The sequence below is a fragment of the Siniperca chuatsi genome, linkage group LG5 (genome assembly GCF_020085105.1).
Source record: "Siniperca chuatsi isolate FFG_IHB_CAS linkage group LG5, ASM2008510v1, whole genome shotgun sequence".
Lineage (NCBI taxonomy): Eukaryota > Metazoa > Chordata > Actinopteri > Centrarchiformes > Sinipercidae > Siniperca > Siniperca chuatsi.
The window spans coordinates 20,447,437-20,475,230 of NC_058046.1; the positions used below are offsets into that span (position 1 = coordinate 20,447,437).

The window sequence follows — 27,794 nt, forward strand, 5'->3', positions numbered from 1 at the left end:
TTAATATGATGGAGCTGTGGGCTGTATTTAAGCAAGACAATGTCCTTCTTTATGTCAAAACCAGAACTGAACAGTGATCAGGAGATAGACATTACTAGTTAGATTGACAAAATACATCTGGTGTAGCAACTGTTTTTACATGTGACTGAGAAAAAAAAGCTGTTGTAAGGAAGCTCATAGTAATCAGAAGAAGTTAATAATGAACACAAGTCAGCAGATTTCTCCAAACACAGTGCAGATGTTGTTCTGCATTCAGCACTGCCTATGGTGTGTACTGTAAGTACTCAAGTCAAGCAAACCAAAAAAAGTTCAAGAAGGAATATAGATGAAACAGCATGAATTCAGCATGTGCCAAGACTTGTTGTGGTTGAATACTTCATAGCTGGTTGTATTGCAGCTGACAAACGTGCATCAAACTGCCACATTTTCAAAGCACAATACAAAAATGTAGTAGCCTCAAAAACAACCAGAATGTTCTGAAATGTGATGTCAAATCATATAGCTTTGCTTGTGATTGAAAAGACCTCCAGAAAGGGCAATAATGATGGGGTTTAAAAATACAATGAAAGTACAGGAATTCAGTGTGTCTTTTCGTGTGCAGACCATTCCTCTATACTGAACATTGTGTTCCTGTGGGTTTGTGTATTGTGTTTTAGAAATCTTCCGTACAATGTGGCACAAAAACCATTTTCTTGCTTCCAGAACTGCTGTGTGGGTTTTTCACAGGTTGTTGTTGTGTGTTTCAAACAATTCCTCATACCATAATGACAACATAGGTTGCCTCCAAAATTACCCATTTTAAAATGACTCATGAGCGTTTTCTGATCTGCCATGGTTAAGGTATACCTAAGTATAGGCAACTAACAAGGTTAGGGGTAGATTGCCTCTGTGAATCACAGTCTTAGGTTGTCAAAGTCATTTTTTCTAATGTTTTCATGTACTTGATACTCAAATCTTCTTTTTACCAGAGCCTAAACAGGGTAAACCAGTGCTTTATTCATGTCAATATTTTGTTTTCTTGTTGTTGCTACCAGGGATTTGTCAGCTGTGCAATAAACAGCTTTCAATTTTACTGTAAATTGGATATGCAGATTTATTTTTCTGTTGTTATTTTGACATAATCATTGTTTGATTGCAGCAGAATCATCCCCTTGTCTACTTGTGTTGCTGACCACTTGAGCTCTATTCTGTTATAAAATTTCCTTTTGTTTTTTCATGCAGGCCTTGCAAAGAACTTTAGTTTTAGCTGTTTGAGAAATAATATAACTTGCTGTTTCGTAACCTCCATCACCCTCTTTATGTAAAAAACAACCCTCAGTTAGCGCAGCAGGTGAGAGCGTGCTGCCGCTCCAGTGTGACCATATAAGGCAGGAACAGCTTCTTTTGTTGCAATTCTGTTTTAAGTAAATTTTGTTTCTTGGAGTAGATTTTACTAAAATGAATAGAAAGTTTGTCCACCACTGTTTTGTCAGTTCCATGGCAAATATCATCTGGAATGTGTGACTTCACGGTATAAATGTGATGTGAAACGGATCAGGGACACAGACAAATAACAAGCACAGTGACAACAACAGCGGTTTATGACACTGTGTCATTTTCGGTGTTTGAACTGAGCCCATTCCCCAAATAAAATGTAGAGATCACTACCATTCATGACAAACCATGACAAAAACTTGGTTAGCAACTTATTTAATTGGCAGGCTATTTGGTTAGCAGAGTCTAGTTTTTGTCAGGCAGCAGTCACAGTATACCAATTACAAATACATTGAACATTTTTTGTATGTTAATTTAAAAAAAGAAAATGGTGGCAGATTTTTGCAAATCAAGTCTAATGGTATTTAACTCACTTAATGTATTTCTGTTTCTGATCATCTTGCAATGGGAGGTGACTGCAAGCCTTGAAAGGTATACTTACAAATTCGCCTATAATCAACCAATCACATAACAAATGGGGACACCTATATACACTTCTTTAAGATCGTAAATTGCTCATTTAAATATTCAGGGGATTATTAAGATATTAAGGGGGATATTAAGGCTTGAGTAGTACTAAGTTTTGGGATGTGCACACTCAGCCGTGGTGGTTCCTGCTTGCTCGTCATGTTTCAGCTCCACCGATGTCAGGACTTTGCAGAAATGTGGATTATCTGGCCATTATCTCACTAACTAACAACTTTGGCAGAAAGCATAAACCTAAACCTAAAGCTTTAAATGGATCTTTAAACACATTTGCTGACATCACAGAACATTTTCCTACAGTCTATGGCTAACAGCTATTTAACAAACATGTTTCATCAGATGTCACACAGTCAATACATGCTACATTTTGTACAGTGGATGGTCAGCCCATCTAATCACCCAGTGGTGTGCCACTCGGGTTCTTTCACATTCCACAGTCACACATGGTGTATTTTATTGGCTGAACCTCATTTGAAATGGCTTTCAGACTTGACACACTTGTTGAAAATGACACGTTCGACCCATGACTTTTTTTATTCCCCTCAAATAAATTCACGCTCATTCAATAACTGACAGTTTACTGGATTTGTTCTGAGCTCAAACTTTGAAACCGGGGGTGTAGATCTCATGGGCAAACCATCATATTCAGACATTGGTGTCACTTCATTTCACCACATTTAAGTTAATTCAAAAAATGCAGAGTAGATGGAACATTCGCAGTGTCCCTTTTAAAAGTAAAGCTTAGGCTTCATTACATATGCTTAAATAAGAGAAATTATTTATTTTCTCTGGTGTGACAACAAAAGCTACAAAGCAACTCAATTGGAAGGCTGCAGTCGCGCACAATTCCTCCAGGATTTTGGCTGCTTCACCGTGTCAACATCAGACTTTCATGTGACTAGTATCTGAGCGTTCCAAATAAAGGAGCTTGTAAACTAAAAGAAGAAGGTATAAAGAAACACATATTGTGTGTGGCTGACGTCTTCATCCTTCAAAACTAGCAACCTTTAAAAAAGCTGACATCAATCAGACTTTCACAAAATGTAGTCTACACACTGATAATACATCACGAACAAGAATACAAATGTCACAACAACAAAAACAACAGAAATCCTCTAGAGCCAAAACCAAAATCCTCTAAAAAGAAGTTTATCTCTGCTAGCTGCTCTAGGTCAGGTTTATGAAAAACTTGTGATGACTCTTGATCCCTCAGATCACTTGGATCTTCCAGCAATCAAATAAGGATTTACAGTAGAAAAAATAAAGAAACGACTGGAATCATCCCATGAAAAAAATGTCCTTCAAAAGGTTTTTCAGAGACCCTCATTACCCATAACGCTAAGCTTTTTCTCTCCTTCCACAGAGTACTTGTGCTTTGTAATATCCTCTGGTCGTTTTTGCTGTTGCCATGTGTCGAAACTGTTTTTCAGAGCAATTCATCAAGTTGTTAATGTTAAAATAAAACTTACAACTTGGCAGGTTGGAGTTGGTTTGAAAAACTTTGCACACATGAGCCACTTAAATGTTCTTGTGACTCAAAATAACAATGTTGTTAGTCTTTGTCCAGTTTGAGTTTATACCATGTCAGCCCTGAACTGGTAGACCAAAATTGTATTGTTTTCAGTTTTCATTTATTTGGGGCTATTTCAAGATGACAAATCAGCTGGTCGAAGTGTTCGCTCCAGTTGAAAATGGTGCTGAAAATGGACCTTTGTGTACTGAAGCCATTTTCTAGTTGGAGCAGGTGTTGATGTTCTTGCCGTCAGCAGCATCCTCCACCAGTGCTAAGTGATAATCAGTGGAGAGTGTGAAGTGGGACACACAGCCCACCAAGCCTCCAATGTACTGTCTGTTTGTGTGAAGAGCTATCTCTTTCATGCCACCTTCAGGGGGAGAATATTGAAATGCAGACATTAAAATTATTGTTTGATCTGCAGTGCATATGCAGTACTTTATGGGATTATGAGCTGTGAGCTCCACCTACCAATGTATAAGGGTCCGTTGATATTGAGCTGTCTCATCTTTCCAGGTGACCTTCCTGTTTTTGCTCCATAGTCATCCACTGTCAGCTTCCCTGACTGGCCATCCCTGAAAAGATGAGTGATAATGGTAAACTTATTAGTAAACTTGAGAAACAGTATAAAGATTCTGTTATGTAATTCTTGGCACGGCACATTTACTTTTACTTTGATTAAACTTTTTTGCATCCTCTAAGTGATTAAAGAGACTGAATTTAAAGTCCTTTAAAAGTTGTCCTTGGGTTTTCCATTTTCCATATGGATTGAGAGTTAACGTGTTTCTGAACATCCTGCACAGGAAAGGAGAGCAGGATATCAAATGACCTCTCCTTAAAGCTGCACTAATCAACAGTAGTAGAATTTAACTACTCAATTACTGTATTTTTGTACAAATTTGAGGTACTTGTAGTTTACTATTATTTTCATCTCATGCAACTTTATACATTTACTCAACTACATATCAGAGGCAAATATATATTAGTACTTTTTACTCCACTATATTTGTCTCACAGCTTTATTTACTAGTTACTATTCAGATTACAATTTTTCATACCCTTCCTGTCCAGTGAAAACCATGTATCTCCAATTTGGCGATTCTGAATGTGAATTTTTGTGATAAACTGAAGGATGAAGTGTTCCTTTATGGGTTGAGAAAATTCTCCTACTTCTTAAGCTAAATAAACAATTAAAAAAAAAAACCCTTTGGATCAGCTGGGAAATGTCACAAAGCTGAAAACAGGGCTGTTTATGTGGTTACGTGGTTCTCACCAGACAGTGACGCTACAAACATATGATGATCTTATAGCTTATGATGCATTGCTGTAGATTAAATTACCCAACAGTATATAAAGTAGTTAAAATTCAAATCTCAACCTTAAACATCTACAGCAGTAAAATGCAACACACACATTAATGCAGCAGTAATATTAATCCAGAAACATCATATAAAATAGTAAAACTGACAGGGACCATTTTACTGCAGAATGAGTACTTTTACTTTTGATAATTTAAGTGAATTTTGCTGATAATACTTATAACTTCCACTAATGCTAATCAATATGTTTATATTAACAATGAATCAAATGACTATATGTTATGTGTAAAAGGTTGCTCGAAGGGACGAAACCACAGGCAGTTATCACCTGACTCTGCAGTTCCCCTCAGCTCTACGGAGCATTTTAGCGTCTTTTTGCTCAATGCTTTGGTTTTATGGCCCGCAACTTTACTGCTTTGATTCAGTCTAACTGCTCTCACAACTTTAAATAAACACTAATGTTGCTCCATGTCTGCTGGATGTGTGAATAGGCAACTGTTTGCTAACATGTTCGCCATATCAACTTTATATGGTGATAATATGTCGATATAGTGTGTACAGCTTGTACACACAGCTGCTGCCCACAAGTGGACAAGGAAATCAATTGATGCAGCTGAGTTGTAAAGTCAAGTGAAAGCAAAACATAGCCACAGATGTGTTGTGATCAGCACGGTGAACATCTATTTGAAAGGATTTTTAATAAAGAGAATTTTTTAGAGCTTACCTCACAGCTTTGACTCTGTGCCACTTTCCATCGCTAAAGGTCCCATTGACAGCGATGTTAGCCGCACCACTGCCGAGGTTGTAACTAGAACAATATGGAAACACATACAAGGAGTTTGGCTAGCTACAAAGGGCACAATGGGTTCACATTTGTATGGTACTACTTCAGGATTTTTTTTAGTTCTGCCTCTACTAGGTGCTAAGCTCTCCCTGCCCTTTGGCGGGATCAACGTCCCTCTCAATCATCTTCATTCTCTTCTTGCACTAAACTTTGTCCTCTTGCTGAAATCTGCCCTTTTCTCCCTAGCCTCTGTTCTGTCAAAAATACAGGGAAGAGGAACCATGTGGCAAGCAGGACTTGCAGGACTTGCACTTTGACTAGAAATGTTACTTTACCTTCATACTGTCCCACAAAAACAAATACCTGAAGATTAGTGCACCATCCTGAAGCCCCATAGACAGGAAGTCGCTGTTGGGTCTCATTGGACTGTCTCCTCGCCATAGCAACAGGCCATCCTTAGCTGTGCTCTTAAAACGCATGAAAAGGTTGGTCCTGGACCCAGACACCCTGAAAAAAATGACAAATTTACTTTCTGAACATGTATTGCAAGTGTGATTAAAACAAGGACTTTTGCTGTTACAAGTATCATCAAAACAACATAAACATGTTAAAGGGGAATCATGACTGAACATATGTGAAGACACCAAAAACCTTTTTGCAGTCCCATTTCACACTTGTTTACTACCTACCTTTTCAGGATATCTCTGTTGTCGTATGTCAGGTAACTTCGGCCAATGAACTGTGGGATCTCAATGGCTTCAGTCACAGCTGGGCAGAGAAAACATTGCATTTACTTCATATAATCACAAGATGGCAGCATCAGCATGTACCTACTGACTCAGACTAAACTAGAAGACTAAAAGTGAGGAGAAATGTATGAGGGGAGAAAAGTACATGTATTTTAAAAGGTAATAATAGGTTAAGATTATTGTATTTTGTGCAGGTTGTTAATATCTGCTTTTTGAATTCATAGAGGAAAACTTACTGTTCAAACAGTAATTCCCACACTCTGTTCAGTGAAAGCGTTAAAAACAGAGAAGGCATAGATGGGCTTAAGGGATGAGGTTGTCCAGTTAATATACATTATATGATAGCAGAGAAAAACACATTTAATCCCTGAGGAGAGGTGAGATCATGCCACATGGTTAAAGCCATATAGTATGCACAAAAAACATTGCTGTCGTTAATTTCTTTACAATTGATTTTAAAAATGAAAGTTATTTGCAACCATGTAAGAGTATGTTTTTTTTCTAAAGACAGACATGACAAAAACAGACTTATTTATTATTTATGATTTATTCATAGTCCTTAAAAGCACTTGACAACAGCCTCAAAACATCTGTTTTCTACACATTGCTTTCAGTGATCAGTATCATCTGATACCTTTTTACATCTGATGCTCTCTAATCACCAAATCACCAGCACCAAACTGTAAAATGGAGTTCTTCTCCTACACTTACTCATGTTATTGAATGCCCATGTGCTCTTGTCCTGCAGTATCCCATCAACCTTTGGGATGTGCTGACAATTGTTTGAACTCCAAACTAAAACTTTTACTAGTCACAGTATATATAATATGTTTACTGGCTAAATAAAAACCATCAGAAAAGGGCCACAAACACATGTTACCATGCTAACACATAAGCCAGTTCTGTAAAGAGATAGAAATGCATATGTTACAGACCTTTCTGGCAGTGCCTCCCATCATACCCTAGGGGGCAGTCACACTCATAACTATCCCACTTTGGCCTGCAGGTCCCTCCATTGGCACAGGGACTTTCCACACATGGATGAACTGAATTTGCTACATTAACTCCATCAGCAGAGCCGGTTGTTATTGGGATGGTGTGGTCATTGAGTATGAGCTGTGGGTGTGAAAAGGAAAAGAAACAGACAGCGATGAGGAGGAAGAGGAAGCAAGAAAAGGTATGAAAATTCAACAAGACACTTGACATAGTTTTGTTGCTGTGAAGATGATATATGCATCATGTTTTTTGACCTATATTAATGCAACAGAATGAAATATTTGAAATGAGTTCATGAGTAATGATCGTCCTTAAACAATGTGAAAATAACTATCGTCAAATAAAACTCTAAAACTGACTTTATATTAATGTTTAAATACAGGTGTTAAGTACTGTGTGTGTGGATATAGTAATACCTTCTGAATAATTCCAGTGAAGGGCTTTATTACACCTGCTGTCCTCTTGGTTTTATCGTATTCTGGTACTCCACCAATATAAAGGGGCGAACTGCAGTTGATCTGAGTGAAAGCTCCCTGGAGAGTGAAAAATAACAGAAAGAAATTATGTCAACTATCAATAAATGAATCTACTTATGCCATATAAATGCATATGTTCATTAAGATGAACATCATATGTTTTTAAGGTCGGTTTTGTCTTTGCCTTGATTTGTAACCAACTGTAAAAACTGTATTTTTTGTTCAACGTGGTAAGATGATGGCAAATAAGCAAGGCAATGTTAAACTTTAGAGTTTAACATGACTTTGAAGTGACATCTTTGTAAAATAAATAGATGAAAACATTTAAGCACATATCAAAGGTAAAAATGCCCCTTACAGTCACTTCAGAGTGAAACATCACACAAAATAAAAAGTGACCTAGACATTTTTTTCAAGAGTTAGAGGACAAAATGTGGGCTAAAAGGTGCATACATGTTTGACTGACATTCCCCAGGTGACTCCAATGGGACACCCATGTAATTAGGCAAATGTTACTTCCATAGCCCACAGAACTTAATAGTGAGCAAAAACTCTGTTGCTGAGTTTTTCAAGTTTTTCTGTCCCCTTGTGGTCAGCAATCACATAATGCAGCTTTAAACGACACAGACACAAAATACCTCAGCGATTCCTTCCATTGGCCTCTGGCTGTCCACCTGGAGGATACCACTCTTTGCTGTGCGAGACACCCTCAGCTCATGCCATGAGTCCAGACTGATCTGCTCTTCACTCCTGTAGCACAGATCATCACGTACAATATAAGCCAACTCGTTAGAAAATATAATAGCAATGAGAAAGTGAAGGAGACAGAGAACAGTATGAGAGTGCATCTGTTTAGTACCTTATTATAGCTCCTCCAGAGCCGCAGTCAAATCTGAACTCCACATATCTGTCCACCAGGTTGATAGCTAGGAAGTCTCCGCTGCCTGCGTCATCACTATACAGCAGCGTCCCATCGGGCATCGACGGTCGAAACGTCAGCTCAAACTCCATAAAGGACAGATAACTCTGAGAGGACTGAGGCCATGGGATGACAGCGTATGAAAACACTGTCTCATTGAAGAGAGGTGAGGACAGTGAGAAACCTGAAGAGTTGGAGAGAAGACATGAAGAGAAGAGAGCAGGAGGGAAGACAGAAGAAGGAGTTGAGAGGAGGCGTAAGCATTAAGATGATTTAGAGTGAATTGGAGGAAAAAGAAGCAGTTGATGAGAACAGAGGAAAATGGAGAGAAAGGCCATGGGGAGAAGAAAAGAAAGAGGAAGGTTATATTGCATGAAAGCTGGTCTAACATGCAGTCAATCCCACTGCTTCTATATAAGAAATAATAATCCTCATCTCAAAAAACTGTCTTTTGCATTGCACTCAACTGTTCAGTAATTACCTTAAAAGGTCTGTGTGACAGTCTATGACAGACATTGAGTAAGAAGAAACTTTCACAGTGGTACAAAATGCCTCTTGTTAACAAAGGAAAAAAGGAAAATAGACTTGACTCACTCGCTTCACAAAGTGCTCCCCTGAAGCCGAGCGGGCATAGGCAGATGTAGCCATCGGCACGGTTTGTAAAGCAGACTCCACCATTGGCACAGCTGACCAGGTCACATACACGGTCGCTGCACTCACCTGGCACACAGTGGCAAGGAGAGATGAGGTGATTAAGGCAGAGTCACCATATTTGTCTATATAGATAATAAACATGAAAACAAATACAGTTTCAGTGCTTGCATTATTTCCATGAACATTCTTACTCCATAACTGGGTGTATAAATTGAAATTAGGCATACTGCAGCATAACAGAAACTGTACATTATGAAATCAAAAAGCTTTGGCTATTTTTTGTGGCCTTCAAACCAACTTTTACTTTTTCTTGCAGCTAATATCTTAGGCTCTTACTGTATTTAGTCATGTTCTGCAAAATCCTCTGTGAGAGATAATTTGCCAAACATGCCTGTTTCCTGCTTCAAAGACAAATTGGCTAAAACGTAATTATTAAAAGGCTATGTTTTCTGATTGTGACAAAAAAAAAAATGTATCTAGTGGTGACCACTTTTAATTTTTTCTTGTTATATATTTTTTTCTTTTCTTATAACATGTTTGTTTTGTTTTGGCTGCAGCTGGTGCATTAATCAAAGGATGAATGCTCTCATAATTTGTTCTTATTTTTTAAAGTGAAAGTGAAATGACAATAGCACCAGACTGTGCAATGAATAAATACAATACAGTCATCCAAATTCAAATAGACACATAACTCTAAAACGGCTACTTGTTTGAGCACCAAAATCTGAGAAGCAGTGCATTATGGGTAACATGGATAAGAGAATCATATACAACAGGCAGCAGCCAAAGACAAATAACACTCATTACACAAACTCACACACATACTGTCTTCATCCTCACCTATGTCTGCTCCACTCAGAGCTCTGCCCAAAGGCCAGGGTCTGATGTCTGTGGCCTTGTTGTTGATGGTCAGACTCTGAATGCAGCCAACAAAGCCACGATTTGTCCCTGTCACCCTGATCAGCCAATAAGCACTCGGGGATCCACCAACATACAGCGGGGTGCGGAAAGTGATCTTAGTGTATTGACCCTGAAAGAGTGAAGAGCACAAAATGTGCTTTATTAGTGTAAAAACACTTTGGGGCTGGTCTACTAACTGAATGGACTGAAAGCAAATATTGTCAGCAATGTTTCATACTGTTTATAAAACAGGCATATAGAGGAAGAGATCCCAAAAACCATATTTAAATAAAAATAGCTACAATATTTTGTGTTTTAAATTCATTCAACCACAATATTAAAGTGCAAAAAACTTTACGCACAAAAACCCTCATCTATATGTCCTAATACTTACCAAAATATTGGGTAAAGACATTACATATATAAGAGCCTTTATCTTATCACCTGTATGTGTTATTGTTACCTGTGAGCGTCCAGATATAGGGGTGTCATTGTCCATACGCAGCCAGCCGCTCATGCCGTCTCTGAAGACGGTGACTGTGTGCCACTGACCAACAACAATACGACTCTCACTGACTATTTGAGCTGCTCCTGTACCACAGTTAAACCTGAGGGACACAAACTGCTGTAATAAGCACAAATAATATGCATCCTTAACTTATTTAACTCAAATTTCCTCCTTAAATTTCCCCTTATATCTCTTTAAATTAAAAAAATACTTTTTCCACCCAATATCACACAACCATTATCTATCTGCTTGTTCTAACACCTCAATATATTGTGCTTACACTGAGTGAAATATTCAAGACACCATTGTTTTATGACTGCAGCATTAAATCAAATGGAAATACAGTATAATAGATGTCTGTTAAAATTCCCTTTCTGGGATCTGTTTCAAAGCAAAATTAAATGCATCAGCCATCATGGTTCTGTTTACATCCCCCATAAACTGGTTTCTACAAGCAGTTTATCAGTTGTCCTCCTTGATGCTTTTGAAGAATTGTTTTCCAGCATTCATGAAACTCTTTGTTTTCTCAAAAACACATCTTTTACAATCAAGTTTCTTACGACGAACAGTATGTGACAGGTAACATAAAGTTTTGTATGGTGCTTTTATCCACCAGCCAAATCTGTCAGAATCTAAACCCATACGTGTTTTCTTCACCTGTAGTGCAGCTTGCCACGCACCACGGCCAAAGAGGTGAAGTCTCCACGGCCGTGTTCATTCTCTCCACAGTATAGCAACAAGCCATCCTCAGAGTCTGCCTGTACCACAGAGAAACTGTTTCAAAGCTTTTATCACCCTTTTGGAAGACAAAAATCAGTGGGAAAAAAAAACTCATGGAGCTTTACCTTGAACTCCAAAGTGATCTGAAAGGTCTGGTAAGAGTTCTTCAAGGGTTCAAAGGTCATGTGAGAGTAGCCATAGAACCGGGGAAAGTTCACCAGCACCACTGAAGGAGAACAGAGAATAAAATCATGATAAATGTATGTTTTTAGGTACAAAAGTTGGATGTGCTACATGCATGCAACCACACAACTGAGGGCTGTCTCATCACAGCAAGTTTTGGCTGCAGAGCACTTTTACTAAAGCTTGTACCCAACTGCACTTCTCTCACCCTCAGAGCAGGTGTCCCCTCTTCGTCCAAGGTTGCAGTGGCAGCGTGAGCCTCCGCTGTCGTAATCACTGAGACAGAAGCTGTCGGGGGGGCACACGGTATCATCGCAGGTCAGGTCGTACACACGAGGTACCTCACCTTTCCAGGGGGACATGGTTGGGGTGGTAGTAGTGGTTGGCAAAGTGATGCTGAGGTGGATCAGAAGACCAAGAAATATAAGAAAGTTTAGTGATCAGTCTTCTGAGAAAACAAGGTTTTTACAGCTCATAGTCAGTGGTTTAGCTAATAAATATGTTTCACTTTGAAATGCAGTTGTGTAATGTATTTATTGCATTATCAGCTCTGTCCTCAGGTTTAACTGAAGGTGAAACTGAATTTCTAAATTGCCCCTTTTCCTTTTTATAGAAATAATCTAACAGATCAAACAGGAAAAAGCAAAATGTTCACCCAAATGCAATAGAACGGTAGTTAGGCCTCCCTATATTTGCTGGAGTTAATGACGTGCTGTGCATCACAACCAGAACGACAGCTGAAATTGATGGAACATTTCACTGCTCCAGTCACCATCTTTATTAAATAATTAAGTGGCAGAAAAAAGTAAATCGTAGGTGGCTTTTAGGAGAGAGCAGAGAGCAGGGAGAGACAGCAATCTAACAATAAAAGAGAAAGAGGAACAGCAATAAGAATTGTGATTTTGTTGAGATAAAAAACAACTTCTTAATACCCCTGCTTTTTTTCTCTTCATAAGAAAACACATGTTAAATTATATAATAAATGTAAAAAAAAAATCCCTTTAAAAGAGAGGCCATTACCTCCTCCACTTGCTGATAAACAGCAGTCGCAACTTATAAATCTAATCCGGATTCCTTCAGTAAAACCGATATCAAGGTCAACAAAGGTTTTTAAGGTACATCTTACCTGGTGGTGGTAAGTGGGACAGTAGTTGTGGTGTCAATAGTGGTACTGGGCTCTGAGGTAGTTAAGAAAACCAGATCTGTGAAGTCTGGGAAGATGGACGAGGTGGTGGAGGAAGCTGGAGGGGCACTAACGTTGGGAGGAGCGATGGTGTTCATACGGTAAACAACGTTCCGACCAGACGGCAGACCAGAGCGCGAACGGAGCTGGGACTTCTTGTTGCCCTGATTGATACCTGGGAATGGCTTCAACTAGGAAGAGGAAGAATAGAGGAAAGAAATTCAAGAAAACGAATGATAGAGAAACATATAAGGATGTTCAACTTCATTTTCTTTCCACTAATGTGTTCCGCTCATTTACAAGGTGTTCCTGTCCAGCTGTGGTATGTAATAACCCACCTCTTCAATGAAGATATCATAATCAGAGTCATCAATGTCGAAGCCATCTTCATCTTTGATCCTTGAATCTGTGGTGTAACGCCCGTAATCGCCACTGCCAACATCTGATGCACCTGTTCAGAATGTCAGAAAAGATATGGATGTTTATTACATGCTATTAAAGGTTTAATTCTTTAATGACAGTTATAAAAAAAATACATGATGATTGTAGTGAAATGGGTAGAATAAAACTAAATTGGTCAAATGATGACATACAAGTCAGCAGTTAACAAATCAGAAAGCAAGAAATTATGGGAGTGGCACTGCAAATAAACTTTAAAGTCCAAATTCACTTTATATTTACTTTGTAGCATGAAATTCCCAGTGAATTGAGGAAGTATGTAGAAATATCTGTAATGGTGACATTTTTAAGCTCCTGTCTTGTAACATCTATTCTACACACTGTATGATATACAGCAGAATGATCTTTGAAGCCATATAACATCATTCTGAGGTGTTTGAAGTAGCTATTGTTGCTTTTGTGATTTAGAACAATCTGTTAGTTATAATTTGAATGTGGAGGAATGTTTTAAAGGAAATAGACTCGACTGCTTTTCTGCAATAGGAAGGCCGAGTGGCCTCTGACACAGGTGGTCCCTTGTTTGTTGTGCCAAAATCCTCAACAGAACTTTAAATACACCAGCAAAATAAACTACTAGATTATATGGTTCCTAATTTATACTTGAAAAACAGCTGTAAATGCTATGTAGTTTCATACATGATATTTTACATAAAAAATTCAGCAAAATAACAATGACAATGAAAATGGCCCCAACAACAAACAACCATGGATGAAAGTTGCACAGATGGAGATTTAAGAATGATGGCTGGCTCTTCTGTGGTGGCTGTACTGTGATTATGACTGTTTTCCTATGATGAATGATCATGGGCTGGGAAATGTGATAACATTTCACAGATGATGCATTGATGATCACAGACATTAAATAGTGGTAAAAGCCTCTGGCCCAGTGGGTCTACCTGTTAGCCTGTACTCAGGTTGCTGCAGCACATACTGAAACGTGTCTCCTCGATACAGAACGGCAGCTCATAATGTAATAAAGACAAAGCCAGACAGTGAATACAGTGAGCAGTTTTTTTTTTGGTTAGCTACTGTAACTTGACTGGTTTTGGGTAAGATAAATAAAAGGCATCTTAATTAGTTATCCTCTTTATTCAAACGAACACTCAGAAAGACCACTTAGATTATACTTTTTTTCTGCTCCTAAGACCTTAGGCGTCAATGTGTGTTATATATTTGGTACATATATGTTGGACAATAGAATATAATATGTATAAATGAAGCTCTAGCGAAAGTTCAGTCAGGAAGACTCTACTTCTGCATGCTTAGGTGTAGTAATACTCATACCATTCTGACATTCACTCTTCTGAGGCATGCTCACTTATATGTCCTGCTATCATTATCTGGGGCTGTCAAATCAGCTGTTCCATCAGCTGGTCACATCTATCCAATAGCACAGTGACACACCTTCATTGTCAACCTATCATCCTACTACTGTCTGTTTAAATATAATTCTCTCTCTGCCTTCAGTACGTTCATGCAACGGTTGTGCGCCCCTCCATCTCCCCATCACCGCCCAGTCTTCGCAGGTCCATCAGCCCATCATTCTATCAACTTCTTCAGCAGAGTCATCAGCCACCACCACCAGTGTCTGGACTCCATGGGGGGATTTATTCTGCCGCTGCTCAGGGCAGATGCCCTCCATTACTAAAATCTCCCCGCGGAGTCTAAGCGCCAAAGACTCAGTCAAGATTAACATCTCACATCATCTGTTTCAATAAACACTAACTTTACTTTATTCACTTGTCTCTCCTGACTGAACTATGTGTTGTTGTACATTTAAGTATATAGAAATAAAAAAAAGAGTGTAAAGGTGTTAAAAAAATCCTTTCTACAAAATAAAGTACAAAAAGGAAGAAAAACAGTACCGTGCATGTTCAATATGACACCTCCCCTGCCATCCCTTCTACCTTGAGAAAGCTTAATCTTAGCTTACATAACAACATCCCCTCCCTCTTGTCTCCTTGCTCTTCCACTTCCCCATCCACAGTATCAAATATTGGAAGTTCACCATGACGTTAGCCAAGTTGGAATTGAAATATACTCTATAGTTATGGATATTAGACATCTTATACAAACAGCAAACTGTTTAATTAATCACATATCTCACAGAAACCTGACTATTAAGCCTGAATGGATGTCAAGATTTAAAGTGCTAATTAGCACAGCCTAATAACACTAAATCCTGAATACTGGGTGCTGGCATACAAGCAGGGGTGATGCCCAAAAAAACCCTCAACAAACTAATCTTCTGTTGTGTAACAATCCCCCTCAATCCATAGCACTCTGTTTCCAACTGCTATAAACACACACACACACACATTGAAGAACTGTCACAGAGAGAGCGACAAGAAAAGTATGTCAGTCAGTCAAGCCCACCCCCGCTGTTCGCTCAAGCAGCGGTGCATTGTCTGTGTATGTGTGTGTGTGTGTGTGTGCGTGCATCCATCAGGGGTGTAGATGGGCAGAGAAGGGGTCTGGCATCCCGTCCTTAATCCTGTCTGATGAGCCTCGGATGTAACCCGCTTTTATCCCGTGCTAAGAAACCCCGCTTCTCTATCTCTTCTGTTTCTGTCCATCTGTCTCTCTGTGTCTATCGAACGGGCTCATTTTGATCTTATTTCATGTAACTTTCATTGACATTCTTAACAACCTCTTTCTAATATTATCTCTCTCCCTGTCTGTCTTACTAGCTCTGTCTCTGAGCAGTCTAGCAGGACTTAGGGCACTTAATTCGATCAGAGCAGTTTACAACAGTTTGACAGCTAACATAGCGTGTGAAGCAGAAGCCGCCTGTCCACATGGCTTTCTAGAGTCAGCAGTGTAGTGTGTGGGTCGCAGAAAAAAAGTCTGGATAATGTGGTTGTGTCCAAATGGCTGTTTGATTTTAATAGTCATATATAATCATACTCCTAAAGCCTGATATGCACAAGCATCCACTCACACACACAGACACACACGAGCTAACATTAAGACACTGCTATTACTGCATGTGTGTGTGTGTACGACTGGTACACACCTGTGTGAATGTGTGTGTGTGCTTTAATATCAATCAGCTATTGATATCACCAGCAGCTGACTACATCAAAAATAATAAAGTAAATGACTCTGTTGCTCTATATTTCCATCATCCAAGGCTTCGGTCAGAAAAACCCACTGACACACTGCCAGGTGTCCTAAATTCAACTCTGATCTGTTCTTTTCTTTTTTGCTTGAAATTCAACATGATCTTCACATGATGATTTGAGGAGGGTTTGTGAGTCTCCCAAATACCAAAAAAACACAGAAAATATTGCAAAATGTGAAGAAATTTGGAAAAAGTACATTCAAAATGGCAAGAATATTGTCAAAATATGCTTCATGTCCAAACCAAAAATGATCAGCTACATATATTTATTTAGAAAGGTATAGGCTAGGATCTGGCAGAAAGGTAAAATATGCTAATACAGTTAGCACGTTATGCAGTACAGAATGAAGTTCTAATGGTTATCTTTACATGTTGGTTGCATCTATAAATGATGCCTCTAATATAAATTAATTTTCAAGAAACTCTAAAATACAGTTTCGTCGTATCGTCGTTGAAACTAAACTGAAACTGACTTTGTTTTGAATGTGGCTGAAACCAGACTAAGAACGGAGCTAAGCCTTGCTGTCACATCACAGCACGTTGGCTCAAAGATCAACGTTTGGCCTTACCTAGAGTGCGCACAGGGTTGTTGATGTGGCTGGGGGGGCTAACTCCATGCACACTGACCGCCCTTATAACAAACTGGTACTCTGTTTCCGGTAATAACCCCTTCAAAACCATGGAATTAGTCTCAATGGGCTCACGAATGTACGTCCACTCCGTGTCCATTTCTGGCCTGTGAAACGACAAAACATCTTATTTAGGTTTTGTTTTCTGATATTTCAATTACTAACAACATGTTTCCATTTGTGACATTTTACAAAACATGAGGGTCTTTAGGTGATTTTTTATTTTTTACAAAAATCATTTTTTTTAAAAAAGCAGCAGTCTCAAAACACCTTCAAAGTAGTTGTTTTGAGCATGATGATTTGTTTTTTGAGGGATGTTTTAAAATTCTTTCACTTGATTGTGTTCCTCCTGCTGTTTTATGTCCCTGAAAATGTCTATAAGTCATTGCAAAGAGTACAATTACTACAGACTGTAATTCTGAAGAGTTCAAAGTCACAAAAATACAGAATAACTTTTCAAACATAACAAAACGAGCAATTTATTGAGATTTTTTTTTCCATTATGTTACAAGTCTTAAAGGTCCAGTGTGTAGGCTTCAGTGGCATCTGGTGGAGAAATTGCAGTTTGCAACCATTTGAATACCGCTCGCCTCACCCTCCCCTTCCAGGTGTCTAGGAGAAAGTACAGTGGTCGCAAGACTCAAAAGGCACTATCTAGAGCCAGTGTTGGGTTTGTCCATTCTGGGCTACTGTAGAAACATTGCGGTGCAACATGGCGACCTCTGGAAGGGGTCTCGCTCCCTCTGTAGATATAAAGGGCTCATTCTAAGGTAATGAAAATACAACAATTCTTATTTTCAAGTGATTATACACTATACATACTTATGAATATTATATTCCATTTCTGCCAATAGATCCTCCTAAATGTTACACGCTGAACTCCTGAACTTCATTTTTCCTGCCTATCATCTTTAGCTTCCATCTCAAGCTGCCATATTTGTGCGCTGATTCTGGGCGCCTGGAGCCACAACTATCTGTTGAATAGGGTCATCTTCACCACCACTCAATGTCTCTCTTCAGCAAGGCCTCTTTTGATGTAAGGGGAGAAAGATTTGCCTCTGAGATGGCCCTTTTGTGTGGAAAATGCCCCCACATGCAAAAACAGACACTGATTCATTTCTACTCTGTCACAGTAAGTGACAGTTTCTCTGCCTCCATCTCTCTTTGTTTCTCTCTCTGCTCAATCTCAGGGTGTTAACATTGTGCCATGAAGGGCAACACTACTGTGTTTTTTTAAGCTTGTTTCCTTTTATATCTTTACAACTACTTTTCTTTTAAACAATTATTATGGGCGCATGTTTAAATTCTATCTGCCTTTTTTTAATTTGTGTCAGGCAAATCATCAGAGGACTCCGGGCAAATTATTTCTGATCTCAACTTCCTTGGCATTGTAGCCTGAGGACTTGTCTAGGGAGATGGAGACATGTAAAGTCCTTTATATGTGTGTGTGTGTGTGTGTGTGTGTGTGTGTGTGTGTGTGTGTGTGTGTGTGTATGTGTGTGTGTGCATATACTGTTTATGTGTGTGTGTGAGGCTGAACACTACAGAGAATGAAGTTCATTCTCTCTCGTGTCCCAGCTGACCCTCATGTCAAAACACAAATGGTTACATTACACAGACCACCAGAGGCCTCACGAAATTCACTGTAAAATAGAGCTGTCTATTATTGTGATGATGAGCAGATACAGAGGGTCTGATTATAGAGGCTGAATGTGCAGCTACATACATCCATTAACACATGATGCTTCATCAGTGTTTTGTTTTATATTATCATGCCAATAAAGTATTTTTTGCTTGAAAAAGCAAAAATCATTAGCCACGATGTTCTTAATAGCATAAATGCTTCTCCTCTTGAATTCCAGTATTTCCTTTAAACCTCCATTATAATGGCTTTAATGGTCAAAACAGCCTAATTTATATTTTGCGACTACTTGTCCCAGTTCTATTCATTATGCTTATAAATAAGAAAGTGTTCAAATGAAAAGAAATAGTTTAACATTTTGGGAAATACCCTTTATTCGCGTTCTTGATGAGAGTTAGATGAGAAGATCAATACCTCTCATATCTGCTAGTCAACTTTGGAGATAAAGCCAAGAGTCGATTAGCTAAGCTTAGCATAAAGACTGGATGCAAGAATGTGAATAACTGTATTTCTCAAAATGTGCTGAGTAGAATTTGGGCTTGATCAATGCTTGGCCCCACAAAAAATTATTCTGATAATGGCCCCATCAGGCAGTCTGTGTGGTTAGAGAAGCAACGTGGGAGCAGTGTTTGGGCAAAAGGCCGGTTTAATAAACGTAAAGCTTCATTAATTGCTTTGTTATGGCTGAACAATCAATTATGACTGACCTGATGTAAGCCACCAGGAAGTGAAGGACAGGTGCGCTTCCCTCACTCTCTCCTTGCTGCCATGACAACGCCAGCTCTGTGTCAGATACAGCCATGACAACAGGCTGAGTGGGGGGTGATGGGGGCATGCACATTTCTAATGGCACAGAAAGAAATTGAATTGAGAACAATACTAAAGTAGAAATAATAGTATCAGCTGTAAAATGGATTCCTACTACTCACATATTCTTACCATGTGAAGCAGTGCTGATGTCTCTGGGCATGCTGGGTCTACCCTCACCTGCCCAACCATACGCTCCAACAGTGACTCTGTACTTAGTGTTCACCTTTAGGTTACCAATGTCCACATCCTAGAAGAAAAATAAGCAAGAGCACATCAGCAAGGATTGTTAGAGGGAAAGAGAAGAGAAAAAATACAGGAGGCAGTAAGAAAAAGAAGGAAAGATGGTGGAAGAAGAGAGGGAGAAGACTAAATTAATCTTTCAGAATGTAAGTGGAAAGTAAGTCAAATCCAGCTATAAATGTCAACTGTGGTAAGAAAGCAGTGACAGGGTCTAATTCAGTAAAAAAAAAACAACAGCTAAATAATACTCACAAAGCCTGCTTGTCCGTCAAATTGCCCCTTTGAGAAAATAAGAGCAGAGATATCTATAAATGTCTTTTTCATGCTAATGCTGCGTTTGAAGCATGTTTTTCAGTGTACTGATAAAGCAGCACTGCAAAGATTTTGTTGGCTACCACAGTGAAGATTTCCCACATTGTCAAAATTGGAAGTTAGAGGCAGATCAAAGTTGGGTGGTGATTATAATGGAAATAGTGACATTTTTTTCTGTTCACCACTGATTTTAAAGTGACAGACATAAAGCAGATTAAAAGTCAATTAAAAGTAAATTAAAAGCCAGTGTACTCACTGTGGTCAGCATGTCCAAGCTGAGAGGCACCTCCATCAAAGATGCTGTACCAATTGGACGGCCATTCCTCAACTCTGTATAGAAGACCTGAAAATCATACACACATTGTCAAAGAGAAAGACAAATACAAACACATATTTATATGAAAAAGTGTCAGAGTCTTACTGTTCAGTAAATTTTGTCAGACATTCATAAATGTCATGTTTGTTATTTTAAAAAGCACCATTTTTTTTTTTACCTTTCAGCTCTTACATTATCAAGACATGGCAGTGACAATGTAAACACGGAATAATGAGGAGGAAATACTACGAGGAAACAGGATTGTTTATGAACTTCCAAAGTGATTGGCCAAATGAACGCATGTTTATCTGTGAGTCGTGGGGAAGCTAGGTAGCTGACTAATCCTCTTAGTGCAGACATATGGTCAAAAGCAGAGCACACACAGTCATACTGATCCACACTTTGTTAATGGATGACTCAAAACAAACACAAGAGAGGAAGGAAGGAAGGAAGGAAGGAAGTAAGAAAGGAAAGAAGGAAGGAGGGAAGAAAGGAAAGAAGGAAACTGGGTTCTGGTAAGGCATTATATCTCATTCAAAAAATAGAAAAAAATGAAACATACAAGATGACAAACAAAAAGTATGGACGCTTAAAAGTTATGTCATAATAAAGAAAGAAGAAACTAAGCGTTCAGAACACTATGCAAAAACAATACACGATACCAATACAAACCTGCCATTGCATATCATTCAATTTATGTCCATTTTGTTCTACCAAGAAAAACAAATCCCACCTTAGTACTCAACACACAGCTTACCGAGTGGCGCAAAAACTCGACAAGACACTAAATAAAGATTTATGACCACATCTTTCAGAGCTATATATTCCCCTGAAAAAACATAGATTTGGCAGTGAAGGGGTTCCATCAAGACAGCAAACATTTCAAAATATCAATCTATCCCTCAAGGCCATCTTGCTGGACAGAGAATTTGACAAGCACTTTAAAAACAGGAGGAAAAAAAGGTGGGGGCCAAACACATCAGCGGCTTGCAGAGGGAAATGGGCATGTGTTTAGAAAAAAGAGAAGAAATTTGATTTACAACACATCGTTGTTTTTTTATGTTTGCCAGGGTGAAAACCTTTCTATGCATTTTGAAAAAGAGTTTTTAAAAGGAATATGTGAGGGCGTGTTTTTTAGCCTGTTGTTTGTAAAGCTAAATATTTTCTTAAATATTTTGAACAATTTTTCTGGGTCCATATAACAGGTGTGGCTTCCGATTTTCTTTAGAAATGGCTGCTGGCAAACCCTCCAACCAAGGACGACTGGATTGCAATTTATCAACAATGTAAACTGTATGGAGCATCTTACCTTAAGACTAATATCAACAACATGTAACAAAACTGGAAGAAATGGAAAATATTATCACTATTTTTGCTTCAAAATATCAATAAAAATAAAGTTGTGAATGATACCTCTGAAATCATCTGACATAAACCTTTCTTTTACTGACATGAATGTAATATTTATGGTGACTGATAACGGCTTTTTAATGTTCATCACACATTTAGCAGTCACATTCAAATGAAAATAATACATACAGTATTGCTACATATGTGTTATTATTTCGTGTAAAATAACAGTTTGTGACTACCTTGTATCCAGTGATGGTGCTAACATGTCGCCGGGGCATCTTCCATCGTACACTGAAGGCGGTGCAGTTGATTGTCTCCAGCTGGATGTCTAATGGAGGACTCAGACGATCTGGTTTATACAAACACACAGAAAGTGAGGGAAACAAAAGATAACAAGGGGGAAGTAGGACTGTCATTGGGCAACCATAAACTGTTTATTTGATTTATTAGCTGTGATGGATTATTGAACAAGAGACAATTAATGTTAAATTAATTGTACATGGCAGCTTGTGACCATTATGTATCATGAGATTCTCGTGCATCTCAGCATCTTGAGATCAGCATAAAATATTAAACTTAATTGAACTGAATAAAACTTAAAGCTGTTCTCATTGATGTTTTTATATTAACAGTGGCTCAAATGCAAAAGGTGCAGAGATTTATCACCCAACTCTACAGTTCCTCTCATCTCTGTGGAGTGTTTTAGAGTCTTTCAGATCATTGCTTTGGTTTTCCGGCCGCAACTTTACTGTTTTGTTCACTCTCACCACTCCCATTAGCATAACTTCTTAGCAGAAGCAGGCAGCTATTTTCATCAAAAAAGCTCTGAAAAACCCACTATTAGCACCAAACAGCTGACTGACAAAGTTAGCGACTATGGCTGGTGAGCACAGTGAAGCCAGATATTTGGAAGACCCCTAAACTGAGCAAAAATAAGAGTGAATATTAGTCTAAGATTCACTAGGTGGCCAGAAACTCAACTCCAAATGAATGATGATGTTGCACTGTATGCTGGATGTTTAAATAACTTTAACGCAGCTAACGTTCATCAATGAAAATAGGTCAATGCTGTGTTTACAGCTTGTTTCTGATGCGCCCAAGTGGGAAAGAAAATGTGTTAATGGAGGTTTAATAAAGATTAAATTATTATTATTTTTGAACACACCTTTACAGCTTCACACTTCATCCTTGTGAATATTATTTTTAGATAAAGTATATAAACTAAAACAAATTTTAGTTGTTTTCAGAATAAGCAAAGAAGTTGCACTCTGTGAAATAAATTGCCTGCCTATTATATATAAACACTTTGTCAATAGTTCCATGAGTTTTGAACAAAAGCAAGTCTGTTGCAATACCTTTCCAAAAAGCCAATGATTATCCAAACCTACACTGTATTTCAACTTAGTCTATTTTAAGGATGTAAAAAGGACCATTTAAAATGGCACAACCTGTAGCGCGATGAGCTTGGCTTAATATCAACTGACTCTGACTTCAAATGTCATTATTTTCATGGTCTGAGTTTTTCAATGCTGGGTGCTTCTGTGACACTTCAAGAGATTGTGATTGCACTTCCAGTGTCCAAACTGTGGCCTGAAAACACTTCAGAAGCCTCTTATAGAAGAAAGAAACAGATCGAGCTATAGAGGTATAGATCATCAACACCCCTAATGACCTACTGTAAATGCATTGCTTGGCTTTGATGGAGAGAAATGAGCAAAAAAGGACCCTTACAGCCTCTTAGTCATACACTTTATGTTATAACATTTACACAAATTAGAGGATTGTTAACATCAAATATCTTCTTAAAAATGCTGGATAACAATATACAGTGGCTTCACATTATGTATTATAAATTCCTTTTATTTTTTAATGTATTTACGTGTGATTTAAGAGTAGGTTCTTATATGGCCTGAAAAAAAGATGCATTATCTCTTACTGTCTGCACAGTGCACAGTTAGCTAGTTAAGGTTAATGTTTGTAAACAATTTAATTTTTCTAAGATCTGCACTATGTTGGGATTTAGTTCAAAAACCAAATATTAACCACAACTGACCTTTCCCTGTCTAAATGACAAAAGGACAGAATTTCCTGGGATAGACTGACATGGGGATCAAACAGAAGTTAATATTGCAAAGCAGAGCTCTGTAAATTGAAATCTCATGTAGCTACAGCCCTTTTCCACTTTCCTTTTTCTCTCCTCTTTATTTCGTGTGACTCCCCTCTTCCACTTCCTGTGCCGACCTCTCTCCTGTCCTCCTGAATCCTCTCCTGTCGGCATCTCCCCTGCTTTCTCAAACCACCCTCCCTGCTCTTCCATCCGAGCGGGTAATTCAATATGTCAGCTGAATTCCCTGATCATCCATATCTCCCCAGGGGTGTGGCCCAGCGAGCACACGGGTGAGCTGAACTCACAGAATTAGAGCAGATAGAGAGGAGACTTCTTAAATCATCATCTTTATGTCCATCAACGTACAGCAGCTTACAGTGGTGCTGCATGTGTAGGGTAAGTCTAATACTCAGAGGGACTGGAGAGAAACTATTACCACTAATCAACAGGAATCCTGAAAATAGCGACATAAACCCCTAAAACTGGTGGATTATCTTTGGCAGATAAGACTATTGATCCTGCTCCTGTACTGTCAGAAAAAGAACTCATCAATACATCAACAGCTTTTACTGGATACAGCCGCCACATCAGCTGCCATTGCTATTGTGGACTGTAAGACCCTGAAACTCCACACGACTGGGGTGGTTGTTAATTCCATTTGGGACATTTGCCCACTCCATAAATGAATGGGATAGTTGAGGCCAGATTTCCCAAGTCAGGCCAATGTACTCTGGAGACCACTGTTCGTATAAAGGCCTCAAGAGAAAAAGAAAAAGGCTGCTGTAAACCGTGCACTCTCATTATCTCTTGCATCTTATTCAGTACATATCAAGGAACACAAAACGACCTTTTCCAGATTCACCAAACACAAGTAGCAAATTGCCACGATCGCCCACTTATCTGCGAGATCGCAAAAATCCACAGTTCTGTGATGCTTCCTTTGATATGACTCATTAACTCTTAAAGGTCTTAAAGTTAAAGTATCGTCCAAATAATAGTTCGACTAATACTGGATTTTTGAGGCCAATGCCGGTATTAATATTTGTAATTATTTTATTTTTTAATTACAACCAATTTAAACTTGTCAGTGCTCTCTGATGGACAAACTATGTAATGGAGACGTTACCTCAAACATATTTTTGGCATTTCTCCACTACAAAGACTGATACCAATATATCTGCAAGAAACAAATATCAGGCTAGTTTTAGTCCAAACCATTCCAGTTAGTCCAGTTTTTTTCATCTGTTACGGGGTGTTGACAAGCAGGTTTAGGCACTTAGCTTTTAATTCATGTCAAGATTTCAATGCTCGGAACACTTTTATACCCCTCTGACCAAAAGGTGCTCTCACTTGATCAACAATAGTCCTTAAATTCAGATATCTTCTTTAAGAACAAACCACCTGCTCTAGCATGCTGATTCTATATGTCCACTTTTAAAATCAGTCGTGTTGAAGCGCTGCTTTTTCCAGGTCTGAGTCATCCAAAAGTGAATGACCACTAAAGACACATGCTATTGTGCTGCTCTTCAGCATGGCTTGGGGAATAACATGTAAAAAAAAAAAAAAAATGAATCTGAAGGGAAAAAACAAACTGTTCCTCATATTGGGTATATTTTCATTGTCTTTCACCAAACAAAATTGTGTGACGTGATAGAAAGGGTTATCTAAAATGCAAGTTAATAAGTTTAGATACATATTATAGTAAGTGTAAGAAATAAAGCTACTGAATGATTCTATAAATTATTCAGTAGCTTATTCTAGCAGGCGATAAAGCTGTCAAAACCCTGAAAAATGTAAGACCACCTTGGGAAAAGACGTCATTAAATCTTAACTCTTTCCTAGGCCTACTACCAGCTTTGTTATGTAAAGGCTGATGTGATTCATCTGGACATCAAGCCCTGTTGACATTCCCCCCTCCCTCAGAATGAGGCCTGAAAGACCTCAAAACAAGAAAACACGTACAAATGTCACTGGCAGTCATGAAGACCGAACTACAGCTGCCATCTGTAAGGCAGTCCCAACTGTGGTGGGTTTTCTGTGCTGACAGACAGATGTAACAGTCAGCCTGCTATGGCCTGTGGGTCAGAGCGAGGGAGAAATATGACACACAGTCTGAAAGACTGACAGCGAGAGAAAAAGGAAGTGATGGAAAGAGAGAAAGAGAAGGAAAAGGGAAGAAACTGGGACAGAAAAAGTGTTCAGGGTGACAGGATTTCAAAGAAAGATAGAGACAGGGGGAGAGAGAGAGATTTTCTGCCCAAAGGAGCACATTGGCAAGTTTGTTGATGGTCTAAAGCTGAATATTTCCCTTTCTGTCTTTCTTTCTTAGACATATATTTACATATTCTGTAAAATTGTAAAAAATTGAAAAAGAAAACGCCATTTTTCACCAAGTTATATCTGTGTTCTTTCCCTCTTAACCATGAAAGTCCTGTCTCAAACTTATGTGGATTTAAACATTTCAGTTACTGTGGACAACTTGTGCCTCACAGGTTAGGGTTAAAATGCAGTTTTGTGCTGCTGCTCAGTGTCTTACAAAGAGGGGTGGGGAGCTTTTTTAAATGGTCTAAGTAACATGTTGCTCAGTAGTTTGAGTTGTAGAATAATCACCTTTATGATGTATGAACAGGAGAATAATGGAGATTACATGGTGATGATGGTGTGTTTTCCTTTATGATGAGCATCCAACAACCAAAGTTCATATTTTCCAGCCTTTATCACCATAAACTAGAGCTTAAGGCCTTTAAAAGTTTACAATTGCCACTTAAGATTATTGTGATCTGTTTTAACCTGAATTAATGCTAAAATATTATGTTTCATGCAATAACTCAAATGTGACGTGACAAAGTTTGAAAGCAGTGATGATTAATGATAGTGGTGTAATCAAACAAATGGAAAGATGAGCACACACAAATGCTGCCCTCATCCACAGTGATTCAATATAAAGTATTATTATTATTATTACACTATGTCAAATCTAGTATAAAGGTCAGCGGGTGAACTTACCGGATCTCCGAACATTTGATCTTCTTGCACAAAAGCAAACGCTGGCTGTGCATATTGCAAAGAGAAGTAAGTATAAAAGACTCCTTTCTTTACATATAGATTCCATGTCTTCTTCTGGTCGAAAGTTTAAAACGGTCAAATGTTCATTTTATCACACATTCAAACGCGCCTGTAACTGTAAAAGTAACTAATCCTTTAGATAAAAGTATTCTCTGATAAAAAAAAAAAATGTTACTTTATCCAGATTTTGGCGCAAACGCCATCCACAGACAGGCAGAAACTGCCCGAGAGGAAAGGGCAGCTACGGTTTGACACTGATAAGATTACAGTCTGCAAAAGATCAGTGGGTTGGACACATTATCAGACGGACAGACAGCCACTGTGCCCCAACAAGCGCGCTGAGGCGATGGAGAGGGTTGTTCCGACGATTCACGCGTGATGCGCAACGACTAAAACACCTGAATAGTGGGCACGAGCATTTTTTACGCATGAATCTCGCTTTCGTGTCACGCTCCGGCCCGGGTCTTAGACAGCAGATGAGATGGACATCGAAGTGCAGGAAGGTAGGGTCATTTAGAGCTAAGAGGATAATAAGCTTCTAATCCGCACACTGGACACAGATGGAGAGCTGTCTTGACGCAGAAGCAGAGGAGCCGCTCAAGCAACAGACACTCCATGAAAGTATACTGTGTGTGTGTGTGTGTGTGTGTGTGTGTATGATTGACTATTTGTCAGTTTGTACAACAATAACCAAAGGGGGCAAAACAATGGATCCATTAATTCATGTCCCCAAAAGCAACTGCTGTACTCATTAATTTGTGACTACAACTGCCCAGCTGACTGATGGTCTCAACCCGAAAGAAAAGAAGTCAAGTTTGAACAAGAGGAGTGGTCTGTGAGTGTGTGTAAATTCACAATGTGCAAGTGCTTGTG

General features: G+C 38.7%; 1 protein-coding gene across 3 annotated transcripts; it reads right to left on the reverse strand.

The window, feature by feature from the left end:
- Window positions 1-27,441, reverse strand: LOC122876579 (pikachurin). 3 transcript variants are annotated; one of them, XM_044197091.1, is made up of 26 exons: window positions 26,862-27,441; window positions 21,988-22,097; window positions 20,336-20,422; window positions 20,020-20,046; window positions 19,657-19,774; window positions 19,425-19,560; window positions 17,016-17,182; window positions 14,219-14,284; window positions 13,202-13,314; window positions 12,807-13,054; window positions 11,889-12,076; window positions 11,623-11,723; window positions 11,435-11,535; window positions 10,733-10,877; window positions 10,210-10,399; window positions 9,310-9,435; window positions 8,656-8,899; window positions 8,435-8,546; window positions 7,737-7,853; window positions 7,260-7,440; window positions 6,561-6,584; window positions 6,265-6,343; window positions 5,939-6,082; window positions 5,516-5,599; window positions 3,944-4,047; window positions 1-3,842 (listed from the first exon to the last, which is right to left on the reverse strand). In XM_044197091.1, the coding sequence occupies exons 1-26, from the start codon at window positions 26,965-26,967 to the stop codon at window positions 3,691-3,693; spliced, it is 3,270 nt and encodes a 1,089-aa protein (XP_044053026.1). In that variant the 5' UTR covers window positions 26,968-27,441; the 3' UTR covers window positions 1-3,690. The 3 variants fall into 3 exon arrangements, with proteins under 3 accessions (XP_044053026.1, XP_044053027.1, XP_044053028.1); XM_044197092.1 differs by lacking the exon at window positions 6,561-6,584; XM_044197093.1 differs by lacking the exon at window positions 14,219-14,284 and having other exon boundaries at window positions 26,862-27,440.
- Between the last annotated feature and the right edge of the window lie 353 nt (window positions 27,442-27,794).